The sequence below is a fragment of the Emiliania huxleyi genome (assembly GCF_000372725.1).
Source record: "Emiliania huxleyi CCMP1516 unplaced genomic scaffold EMIHUscaffold_34, whole genome shotgun sequence".
Taxonomy (NCBI): Eukaryota; Haptophyta; order Isochrysidales; family Noelaerhabdaceae; genus Emiliania; species Emiliania huxleyi.
Window position 1 is genome coordinate 297,366 of NW_005199443.1, and position 11,869 is coordinate 309,234.

General features: G+C 64.0%; 2 protein-coding genes across 2 annotated transcripts; both read left to right on the forward strand.

Moving 5' to 3' along the window:
- Nucleotides 1–864: 864 nt before the first annotated feature.
- Nucleotides 865–1,496, forward strand: EMIHUDRAFT_207996 (hypothetical protein; the record flags this gene model as incomplete). Its single annotated transcript, XM_005773323.1, has 2 exons — nt 865–1,320; nt 1,389–1,496. The coding sequence occupies 2 exons, from the start codon at nt 865–867 to the stop codon at nt 1,494–1,496; spliced, it is 564 nt and encodes a 187-aa protein (XP_005773380.1).
- A 644-nt stretch (nt 1,497–2,140) lies between these two features.
- On the forward strand, nt 2,141–6,223 carry EMIHUDRAFT_450869 (hypothetical protein). The gene is made up of 14 exons (XM_005773324.1): nt 2,141–2,166; nt 2,235–2,323; nt 2,439–2,583; nt 2,662–2,693; nt 2,919–2,991; nt 3,072–3,177; nt 3,654–3,923; nt 3,997–4,051; nt 4,343–4,380; nt 5,341–5,381; nt 5,462–5,494; nt 5,620–5,652; nt 5,798–5,868; nt 5,942–6,223. The coding sequence occupies exons 1-14, from the start codon at nt 2,154–2,156 to the stop codon at nt 5,987–5,989; spliced, it is 1,047 nt and encodes a 348-aa protein (XP_005773381.1). The 5' UTR covers nt 2,141–2,153; the 3' UTR covers nt 5,990–6,223.
- The last annotated feature ends 5,646 nt before the right edge of the window (nt 6,224–11,869 follow it).

Sequence of the window (11,869 nt, forward strand, 5' to 3'; positions counted from 1 at the left end):
GACGGTGTGAACACGAGCAACCGGAGTGACGACCGGGACCGGGCCGCACGCCGGGAGTGCCCCGACTAGCAGTGACGGGCGCGGACGAGCGAATGAGAGGTCGCTATCTGTGGGAGATGTGTTATTAGAGACTAGGGCTGTCTATCTCTCACCAAAAGGGACCTCTCAATCATTCGCTCGTCCGCACCCGTCACTGCTCACGGAGTGCTCCGCGTGCCGCACCGGCCGCCGCCGGCCGCCGGCCGCTCACGGTAACGGAACAATGTTACTACTCCGCAACGTTGAGCTGGATCAAACTGAATAGTGCTCCTGAAGGCCCTCTCTCTGGGCTCTGCCACACAGTAGCAGCTCGCGACTAGCAGCTGTTGTGGCTGTATTTGTAGCCATTTTTAGGCTTCAACTGGTCCCAAAATAGTAGCAACGCCTCATGAAAATCAGTCAAAAAAGCCCCCAAAAATCGGCGACTGCGGCGGGCCTCCTGGGGCTGCGCCCTAGACCCCCTTGACTGGGGGGACCCCCCGCGAGAGCACCCCCGTCGCCCCCGGGGGCCCGTCGACCCCCCAGGCCACGGCAGCACCCACGACAGCGCCCACGGCAGCGCACACGGCTCGAGAACCTCGAGAGAGGTCGCGTTCTGTGTGTAACAGCTTGCACGGTCCGTCGCCTGTTGACACTGCGCACTGCCAGCCACACTGGCCACAAGGGGACAAAGGGTTCTAGCTCGCTATATAGCCCTGGGGACTTGGAGCACTTGGAGTGCAGTCGGCAACCTCACGCCCAGGACCGGGGAGCTGAGAAGCCACCCTTCCTACGGAGGTTTTCTCTAAAACGCACAGGCAAACTCGACGCGGGCGGCGCTGTCCGATGTTCGCCACGCTTGTCGCTCTCGCCTGCGGCGCGACCGAAGCTGCCGTAGAGGACCCGCACGCCAACGGCCTCTATAAGCGGGACTCGCCCGTCACCTCGCTCACCTCCGCGCGGCTCGCTCAGCTCGTCGAGGGCGGCACTCCGACGCTGGTCGAGTTTTACGCCGAGTGGTGCGGGCACTGCCAGCAGTACGCCAAGACCTACGAGAAGGTCGCGGCCGCGCTACGCTCCGACGTGCCCGGGCTGCTCGTCGCCGCGATCAACTGCCCGTCGCACGAGAAGGACTGCTCCAGCCACGGCGTCCGCTCCTACCCGACCATCAAGCTGTTTGGCGCGGTCAACTCGTCGGAAGGCGCCGCCGGAGCGGCCGCGCCGGACAGCAGCGCCGACGGCTCCGACGCTCCTCCTCACGAGGAGGACGAGGCGATGAAGGGAGGCGGGATCCTTGTCAAGGTGCGGTGTGAGATCGGTGAGATTTTAGCCAGAGGCAGTGAGAGGCAGTGGGATGCGCCGAGATCCAGGAGACTCCAGTGGTGGTGGTGGGAGGCAGCAGTGGGTGGCTGTGGGCGTCCGCCCCCGGGTCGGCCGAGTGCGACCTCGCCACTGATCGCTCTGCACTCCTGGAGTAGGCTCGGTCGCCAGACGCCTTGGCAGCCTTCGCCCGCGCACACCTCCCCGCCGCCGCGCACCTCGCAAAAGTGCTCGCCGCCGCACACAGCGCACACCTCCCCGCCGCCGGCGCAGACGCCTCCACCTCAGACGTCGCGACCGCCGCTGCCAACGCCACCTCCGACACCGCCGCCGCCACCGCCACCGCCGCCGCCACCGCCACCGCCGCCGCCACCGCCACCGCCGCTGCTGCGGTGGCAGCAGCCGACGCGGCCGCCACAAAAGTGTCCTCCGCCTCCGCCTCCGCCGCCGCCGCCGCCGCCACTTCCGCCGCCTCAGGCGCCGCTTCCGCCGCCGCCACACCGCCGCCGAAGCCAAGCAAGGATGTGGTCGGCGAGGAGGAGGTTGGCCCAAGCAAGGAGAAGGTTGGCCCAAGCAAGGAGAAGGTTGGGCCCGTGCAGCCGGCGCTACGGACGGCGAGCGGCGGCGGAAGGCACAGCGGCAGCGGAGGAGGAGGAGGAGGCGAAGGAGGAGGCGGAGGAGGAGGCGGCGGAGGCGGCGGCGGAGGCGGCGGCGGAGAAGGAGGCGAAGGCGGAGGAGGCGGAGGAGGCGGCGGCGGAGGCGGCGGAGGCGGCGCTAGCGGAGGCGGCGAGGCAGCGGCCGCGCACAAGGTTGCCATGCCTCCGCCAGGTGGGTGTCTAACTAGTGGATCAGTCTCGCTGTGAGGTAAGTAACCGGGTTGCCATGTCTCCCCCCAGGCGGCTCTCCGTTGCCGCGCCGGCCCCAGCTGCTGCCCGTCCCTGCGGCGGACGTGCTGTACGCGGCCCGCCACTCGCTGCTCCGGGAGGTGCGTTCATTAACATGAAGCGACGGTGTTAATTAACTCACACGCGGCCCGCCACTCGCTGCTCCGGGAGGTGCATTCATTAACATGAAGCAACGGTGTTAATTAACTCTCTGAGGTGAGACACGCCGCGGCGGCGGTGGCGACGCCGCGAGGGTCGCAGGGCACGGCGGCGGAGGCGGCGGAGGCGGCGAGGCGATTGGGGGCGCTGCGGCTGTGGGTGTCGGCGCTGGCGAGGGGGGTGCCGAGAGCCGTCGATGGAGGCTTGCTCGCGCGACGGTCTTTGCAGGTGGTTGCTGGTTCTGGCGGCGTGTGTTGAGGGGTCCTCCACGCGGCGGTAGGCTTGCTCGCTCGAGGGCTGGCGGAGCTCGAGGTTGAGATGGACGCGTGGGAGATATGGGGAGATATGGGGAGATAGAGCGAGATAGAGGGCTGGCGGAGCTCGAGGTTGAGATGGACGCGTGGGAGATATGGGGAGATATGGGGAGATAGAGCGAGATAGAGGGCTGGCGGAGCTCGAGGTTGAGATGGACGCGTGGGAGATATGGGGAGATGTGGGGAGACATGGGGAGATCTGGGGAGATATGGCTGTGAACAGGTTGAGATGGACGCGTGGGAGGAGGCGGACTTGCCGGGCGAGCAGCAGTGGGCCGGCATGCTGCAGCGAGCCGGCGTCGCGAGCCCGCCGCCAGCCCCTTTGCCTCTCGGGGGTGGAGGAGTGAGTGAGTCTCGACCAGCATCTCTCGGCTAGGCATCTCCGAGTCGATCGGCAGTCCGTACCTCTCGGAGGCCGCGACTCGGCTCGTGATGTGCACGTCGGCGATGCCGGCGCGGCACGGCTACCCTTGCTCGCTCTGGCCCCTCCTCCTCACGCCGCTCGCTCGCTCTTCACACCCTCCTGCTCACACCCCGCAGCTGTGAACAGGCTCCACTTCCACACGCTGCTCGCTCGCTCTTCACACCCTCCTGCTCACACCCCGCAGCTGTGAACAGGCTCCTCTTCCACACGCTGCTCGCTCGCTCTTCACACCCTCCTGCTCACACCCCGCAGCTGTGAACAGGCTCCTCTTCCACACGCTGCTCGCTCGCTCTTCACACCCTCCTGCTCACACCCCGCAGCTGTGAACAGGCTCCTCTTCCACACGCCGCTCGCTCGCTCTTCACACCCTCCTGCTCACACCCCGCAGCTGTGAACAGGCTCCTCTTCCACACGCTGCTCGCTCGCTCTTCACACCCTCCTGCTCACACCCCGCAGCTGTGAACAGGCTCCTCTTCCACACGCTGCTCGCTCGCTCTTCACACCCTCCTGCTCACACCCCGCAGCTGTGAACAGGCTCCTCTTCCACACGCTGCTCGCGCACTCCTCTCCGGAGCACGCGCCGCAGACGCTCGAGGCGATCCTGCGCTACGTCGACGTCTTCTTCTCGTGCGCCGAGTGCGTCGTACACTTCCGCTCTCTCGCTCTGCACCTCTCGCCGCCGCCCGCCGCCGCCCCCGCCGCCGGCGCCGCCAGCGCTGGCGGGGGAGGAGGAGGAGGCGAGGAGGAGGAGGAGGAGGCGAGGGGCGCTGCCGCGCCGCTGGCGGGTGGCAGCGCTGCGTTCAGGCGTCGAGCGACGGGCTGCGCTACTGGAGACACCGGTGGGTGACTACAGAAAAAGCATCGGTTCGCCGAGCAGGCGCCTCTCGGCCGTCGTGCGGCGGATTCGGCTCGTCGCGTCCCGCCGCGTGCAGGCGAGAGGCTTGATTAAGTAATTCGAATTACTAATTCACTAGTTCATTCGCCTCGTCGCGTCCTGTCGCATGCAGGCGAGAGAAGCGATGCAGATGCACATGCACATGCACATGGACAGACGCCCCCACTGAATGCTGCACGCTCATGCCACACAACACAACAAACATCGTGTGCGCTTCGCGCCGCCTGCTGCCCACATTCAGAGTCCTATTGACGTACTATCAACGGCATCAGTGCTCACAACATGGATACTCGTAAATGGCGGTGGTAATCGCATCGCCGCCGTGCAGGCTGCGTCGCTCGGCGGCGCCAGCGCGGACCAGGCAAAGTTCGCCGCCATCGCCGCCAATGCCGCCGCGGCGGCGGGGGTGGCGCCGCCGCCAGAGGAGGCGCGCGGCTCGGCCGAGATCACCCGAGATCACCCCGAGATCACCCCGAGATCACCCCGAGGGTACCCGAGAGTACCCGAGGGTACCCGAGAGTACCGAGCTGTGGCTGAGATCACCCGAGATTGCCCGAGATTGTCCGAGATTGCCCGAGATTGACCTTCAGGCGCGGGACGCGGTCGAGCTGTGGCTGTGGGCTGCTCACAACGAGGTCAACGCGAGGCTGCGCAAGGAGAGAGCCTTAGGGTGTAGCCGAGAGGTAGCCGAGGTGTAGCCGAGGTGCAGCCGAGGTGCAGCCGAGGTGCAGCCGAGGTGCAGCCGAGGTGCAGCCGAGGTGCAGCCGAGGTGCAGCCGAGGTGCAGCCGAGGTGTAGCCGAGGTGCAGCCGAGGTGCAGCCGAGGCATAGCCGAGGTGTAGCCGAGGTGCAGCCGAGGTGCAGCCGAGGCATAGCCGAGGTGCGGCCGAGGTGCAGCCAAGGTGTAGCCGATCCCGCCTGTGCCTGTTGGTTCACTAGCTGATCTCGCCACTGGTTGAGTGACAGGAGATCGCCGCCGGCGATCACGCCTTCGCCGAGTTCACCCCCGTCGCCTGGCCTGCCCCGCGGATTGCGGCAAGCGCCGTGTCTGTGAACGGCGTCTCTTCACACCTTCCAGCTGTGAACAGGCCACCGCGCGAGGACTGCGTCGACTGCGCCGCCCTCCTCCCAAAGGCGGCGAGCAAGGGGGGCGCGGCGGCGCGGCGGCGGCAGGGGAAGCGGCGGGCGAGCGAGGCTGCGGAGGGGGGAGGGGAGGAGGCGGAGGGTTGGGTCGAGCCCGCCGTCCTCAAGCAGCTGCACGCCGCCTACTGCCTCGAGCCAACCTTCTACTGCTGGCGCGCGCACGAGGCGCCCGCCGCTTCGCCAGGCGAGGAGTCGCCGTCGCCGCTTGCGTCCGCCGCAGCACGAGTCGGCCCTCCTCCGCTCTTTGCTGCTCGGCTGCACTCGGCGAACGAGCTCGGGCTCGAGCCTCCGCCCTCTCTGCTTAGGCCTCCTCCTCGCCGTGCTGCTCGCAAAGAGGGGTGGGTCTGTGAACGGCGTCTCTTCACACCTTCCAGCTGTGAACAGGCCTCCTCCTCGCCGTGCTGCTCGCAAAGAGGGGTGGGTCTGTGAACGGCGTCTCTTCACACCTTCCAGCTGTGAACAGGCCTCCTCCTCGCCGTGCTGCTCGCAAAGAGGGGTGGGTGTGTGAACGGCGTCTCTTCACACCTTCCAGCTGTGAACAGGCCTCCTCCTCGTCGTGCTGCTCGGCTGCGGCGCGGCTCGCGGCTCGGCTGCGCCGTGAGTGCGGAATGCGTCTCTTCACACCTCCCCGCCGTGCACAGGCGCGGCATGCGGCGGGTGCGACCGGCGGCGGCGGGACCTCGACAAGGGGCTTCCCATGTGGATGGGGCAGGTCGCCGAGCACACGTAGCTCATTATTCATCACCACGTGCTGGTCAATCACACACTACTCGTTACGGTTGCAGGCCTCCAAGCGTGGCTGGCTTGGCCGGCGGCGCGGCAAGGCGCTGTAGATTGTGGGGAGCACTGTGGCAGTGCACAGTGGAAGTGTCGGCCTAACGGAACAGGCTCGGGGAGGCGAAGCGGGGAAGTGAGGGGCTGTCTCTGACCGCAGCCGACTGGCGCGACCGCCGTGTGGAAGTCCCTGGTGGGGGCAGGTGGGAGCTGGGCACCGTGCAAGCGATAGACAGCGTTGCATAGACTACACCACAGGTTGAGGGTTGTGTCTTGTGAGGCTACTAGCCAACCGCACCACACAGTTGGAAAAGTACTTCTCTCCAAATAGCAAATAGAATAGTTTCACTGCGACAGGGCCACATATTGGGAGACCAGCCGTTTGTGTGTTGTTGACGTCGATGGCAAATGTGGCGCATGTTGTGCGAGTACAGAGGTATGTGCATCCAAAAGGGCATGAATTGAAGAAATCTCAAAATGTTTGCTGGCACCCCCGCTGGTTCTAGCGTGACATACTCAAACGTTCAAAAGTTATTGACGTGTGAACATCCGACGTCTCCACAGCGCGAAAGCTTGTTGTGTTCTTTCGTTGGTGCTCCGAGCCCGACGTCTGTGGCCGCGCGCGCAGGCGGGGCGCGCCAGCCTGCACTATCTTGCCACGGTTTGTTTGCAATGAGGCCGAGAGCGACTGCCTGAGCCCTGCGCCTGGTGTTGAGGTGTCGAGCGAGGCCCGGTGTCGAGGGTGTCGAGCTGCTGTCGAGGGATAGAGGTGTCGAGGCCTGTCGAGGCCTGTCGAGGCCTGTCGAGGCCTGTCGAGGCCTGTCGAGGCCTTTCGAGGCCTGTCTAGCCTGGGACCATGCTTGTCCGTCGAGGTGTCGAGGAGTGGTGTCGAGGGTGTCGAGGGTGTCGAGGGTGTCGAGCGTATCGAGCGGGTGTCAAGTGTTGTCAAGGTGTTTAGCGTCTAAGGTGTCGAGGTATCCAAGGTGGCAGGATGCAGTTGCAGCCCATAACAAAACTTGGGCAGCAGCTGCAAAGCTGTTTCATCCCTTAGTTGCAGCCTCTCAAAGTTGCACCCCTGTTGATGTAGCACAACCTGTGAGCACAACCAGTATACTCTGTGGACATTTGAGGACATCAAGCTCACGGGTGCCAGGAGTCATTGCCACTGCACAAGGTGCTGTGCAGGCGCAGCACCTAAGGCTACAGCACACCCCATGCAGCAGCGTCGCCGCTGCAGCGTCGTCGCCGCTGCATGCAGCGTCGCCGGCGCACAAAGCGCAACTGACCACAGCGCTGATGGCACAGGCTGGTGCCATGAGTCAGTGGACATTGCCACTGCACAAGGTGCTGTCCAGCAGCTAAGGGCTACAGTGCCCCATCACAGCAGCGTCGCCGCCGCTGCCAGCGTCGCCGTTGCAGCGTCGCCAGTGCACAAAGCGCAATGGACCACAGGTCCGCACTCATGGCACAAGCTCACTGGTGTGAGGGTTCATTGCCACTGTACAAGGTGCTGTGCAGCACCTGAGGGCTACCTGAGTACTGCCATGGTTGCTACATTGGTCATTGCAGGGGTGCAACTGAGCTGCAACTTGAGCTAGAACTTAAGAGGCTGCAACTGAGGGATGAAAGTACTGCCAGCCAAGTTTGATTGCTGCTGCAACCCTGATTTTCTAACTCTGTGACTCCAATGGGTCTACGTCTCTGCTGTGTTAGGATCATCAGAGGTGTGGAGGTGGTGTCGAGCGGTCATAGGTATCGAGCGGTGTCGAGCGGTGTCGAGCGGTGTCGAGGGGTGTCGAGGTGTCGAGTTTGGCACCTTGACACGGACGAGCATGGTCCCAGCCTAGATGGTGTCGAGGGGTGTCGAGGGGTGTCGAGGGGTGTCAAGTTGGTCGAGTTGGCATGGGGTGTCGAGGTGTCGAGTCGGTGTCGAGGTTTGGTGTCCAGGTGTCGAGGCCAGGGCTCAGGCGACTGCCAGTCAAGTACCGGGCAGACTGCACGCTAAAGGCTACACGCTCGCACACCACTTGCTGAGTGGCTCTCCCAGGCGCTCAGCCCATGGCGGAGGCACGCCAGGCCCCGGGGAGTCGGCCGTCACTCGCCTACGCGCCTAAGCGGCCTAAGCGGGGGGGTGCTTAGGGTGCTTAGGCGCTTAGGCGGCCCTTGCGAGCGTGGCGGCGTGGTGATATCGTAACACAAGTGACTCCGATGACACTCATGATGCTCCTGCTAGTGTCATCGCTCGAAGAGCAGCCTCACCACGTCCACTGTCTACCACTGGCCCTGCCCCTGGTCGGCGCACACTGCCGCTGAGCAGCGCTGGTGCGGCTACTCAGCATCAGCCTCGTCACACGCCTCCGCCAGCGCCGTGAATTCCTTATCCAGTTCTAATACTCTTGTATCGCTGCCTTGACCGTGTCCGCACCTGCATGGTCCAGCAAGTCGCCGTGAAAAAACCAAGCGACAGAATGGAAGCCACGGTCGTCGGGACCTGCCGAACCAGAGACGAGGTACTCCAAGCGGTCGTCGTCTTCATCGACAGGGTTCCTCAGCGCCACCGCAGTCATCTGGCTCGGATCGCAGTAACGCACGCCGAGCACCTCTTCAATTTCCAGCAAGTCTGCGTCCATGGACCCGGCAACCTTGTCGCTGGCGAGTGGTGGCAGATGACCGACATCCCACAGCACCAGCAGCAAAGGCGGGCGGGCCGACCCCGCGGCCATCGCCGCCGCTGCCGCCTCCCCCTCCGCCGCCGACCCCTCCGCCGTCGCCGTCACCTTGGGCTGCATCACCCGCGCCGCGTCGCGCACCGGCTCGTGCTCATTCAAAGGCGCCTCGAGTTGCAGGCCAGCGGCACTGGCGTTGTCGTTGTCGGGCTGCCCAACGTCGGCGCGGGAGGGAGGGGGCAACGCCGTTATGAAGAGCGCGAGAGCGAGCGCCGACGGCCCAGATTCTGAGCAGCAGCCCGCCTGGTCATGGGCCACTTGCCTACGTGCGTCCAGCATTCCACATAGGACGAACGCCGAAGTTTGCTCTCCGACGTCGTGCCGAGCGAAACCTTTTCCTTCGAAGCTCAGCGTCGTAGCCGGGCGAGCGGAGTAGGGCAGTCCTAGAGAGCACCTTGAGGCCATTCAATAGAGCCCGTACTATAGTCGAGAGTCGCTCGCCGGCCGGCGCAGTGCTGCTCTGACTGCTCCGCCGGGCCGCCTCCGGGCCCTTAGGGGACCCCTAGGCTTAAAAGGGTGGGCCCTGGGGCGCCTGCGGCTTAAACGGCTTAAAACTTGCCATGGCAAGTTTTAAGAGCTGCTGGGCCGCCAATTCCTTAAACGGTCTTAAACGCTTAAACGGTGCGGGAGAGCTCCCGAGGTCGATGGTCCGGGAGGCTCCCGGTAGACACGCCAGAGGCCGGGAAGCCGGCTACAGTCAGCTAGCACGCGTCCCCTATGCGAGTATGGCTCCTGCCAGTGCACCAGACTTACAGATGTGTCTTCAGAGGTGGGTTTGTGCCTAACAACGGCAGTATTGGAGAAAACGGCGCGGAACCCAGCGACGCGTGCCGGCGAGGCCGATTTTCTTAAACGGTCTTAAAAGAGGGACCCCCCGTGCCTGCAATCTCTTAAATGGCAAGTTAAGCCCCCAAACCTCCTCGTTTCTTAAGAGGTCTTAAAAAATCCGGCCCTCAGAACCCTAGGGGTCCCCTAAGTCCGGGCCGCCGCCGCGGAGACGTGCACATAGGCAAGTTGGTATTTTCATATATGAACTTCAAAATAGTATTGGCTAGTCTAATTCTACTCATCACAACTCGCCAGGAACACCCCCACACTATAGGGTCATTGTGTAGCCCTGCTTAGAAGGAAAAGGTTTTGTGCAAGGTCCGTATGGCTCACCGTGTAGTCGGCCCTGGGTTTGTCGACCTCCCGCACCTTATACCCTTACAGGCCACCATAAGGGACCCCTCACATAGTTACAATACCTCAAAGTTGAAAACCTCCAAAATAGGCCGTCAGGACTCTGTCAGGACTCCGTCAGGACTCAGTCAGAGGACTCTGTCAGGACTCTGTCAGGACTCTGTCAGGACTCCGTCAGGACTCCGCCAGGACAACCACTGTCCACCCGCTGTGAACAGAGCCCTTAGCTAGAGAGTAGGGAGGGGTGTAGCAGGCGCAGCAGCGTCGGCGCGTCGGGGCGGGCTATAATCCGTCGACCACTCGTAGACTCCCAGGAGAAGCATCGCGCCTTTTGCGTAAATTACCTTCTGCCCGATAAAGGTTAAAGCGGCGTACCGTAAAGTAGTTTGCAGTTGGAGTTGCGCCTGGTAGGTAGAGTGGGAAAAGTCGCTTCTATTTCCCCATACCAACGTGCAACGTGGACTAGGTCCAGCCCTGGGTGGCGCAGGTCGTTGTGACATTTGGCGATTCCGCGACTTACTGGGCCCCTGAGCCGCTACCCGTGTGCGATTTTTTGTGGCCCGGGCATGATACTGATAGTAAACGGGTCAGAACCGGCCAAACACAGGCTACAGCCCCACACACGCGCCCGCCATAGCTCCTGGAGAGCATGCGCGAGTGACGCGCTGCAAGCCGCGAGAGTGGCATCAGAGGCAGGAACGACGTGCTCTTGCTGCACCTCGCAGCTGCACCGAGTGTGCTCGCAGTGTATGCCACGGCCACCGCCTGCGGCATTGCTCTCGTGCAGCTAGGCGACGCAGGTCCATCAGCAGGGCTCATCCAATGCGAGCGCACATTGTGCGTAGCCGCAGGCAGGTGGCAGTGCACGGCCGCACACCGGCTGTGGCGGCTCGTATGCCCCCGGCAGTGCTGCTAGTCATTAACTTGCGTATTAGGGCCGCAGCAGACTGCTGCTGTGGCAGCAGCAGCGGCCTGCTGCTGCCTGATTCAGTCAAGCCAGCGGCGCAGCGAGGCGTGCAGAATTTGCGTGACGTGGTTTTGTTCCTCCGAGGCTGAGCGCATTCGAGCCCTTCGACCGGAGTTGGATGGTACCACGCGTCTCACTGAGACGCGGGGTACTGGCCATGGCCGGACTACGGAGCGTGAGGTGCGAGCGGAGCGAGCGACAAAACAACGAGAAAAACACGGATTTGACGATTGTCACATGTCAGAACGTCAGATCTTGCGCCACCCAGGGCTGGACCTAGTCCGTGTTACGTCTAACTCTAAGTTTATCCAAGTGCTCCAAGTTTAAAACTTTCTTGGAAAAAGGGCAAAGGCCAAGGGGGCTCCCCCAAACGCCACGAAAAAGGGCCCCAAAATCTTACGACGCGGCCGTAAAAAGTGCCTTGCCGTTGCCAGCCCCTAAAACCTTTGGATGCCCCCCCCCCCCCCCCAACTCTGTGCGGCCAGGAAGCGCCTCAGAACGGCGCCACCTTCGTCGCCTCGATCAGCGAGTGGCGAGAGTAGTCGCGAAGCGCAACCTGTTCACAGCGGGAGGGTGGTGTGAAGGAGCGGCGTGCGGGGGGGTTGGCTTGCGGGGCGTCGCTCGTGGCGGGCCCACCACGAGCGTCTCGCGATCCGAAGGGCCGAGAGCAGAGAAGGCCACCTGGGGGACCGGGGAGGGGGGCGGGGGAGGGAGGGCAGTCGCGCAAACCTCGTCGCGCAACTCTCGGTGCATCTGCTCGAGTGATCGCATCGCGGCCATCTCTCGGCGCATCTCGGCGCATCTCGGCGCATCTCGGACCTTGGCCATCGGCTCTTGCACAACCACGACACGCGGCGGCCTCTTCTTCTTTTCTGCCGCCCGCCCTGCTGCCGCCGCCACCGGCCGCGCCTCCGCCTCCTCCGCCTCCGCCTCCGCCTCCTCCGCCTCCGCCTCCGCCTCCGCCTCCGCCTCCGCCTGCGCCTGCGCCGGCTGCGCCGCCGCAGCGCCCGTGGCGCCGGCGACGGCCCCCGGGACGACGATGCCGGTCAGAGTCGCAACCGAGA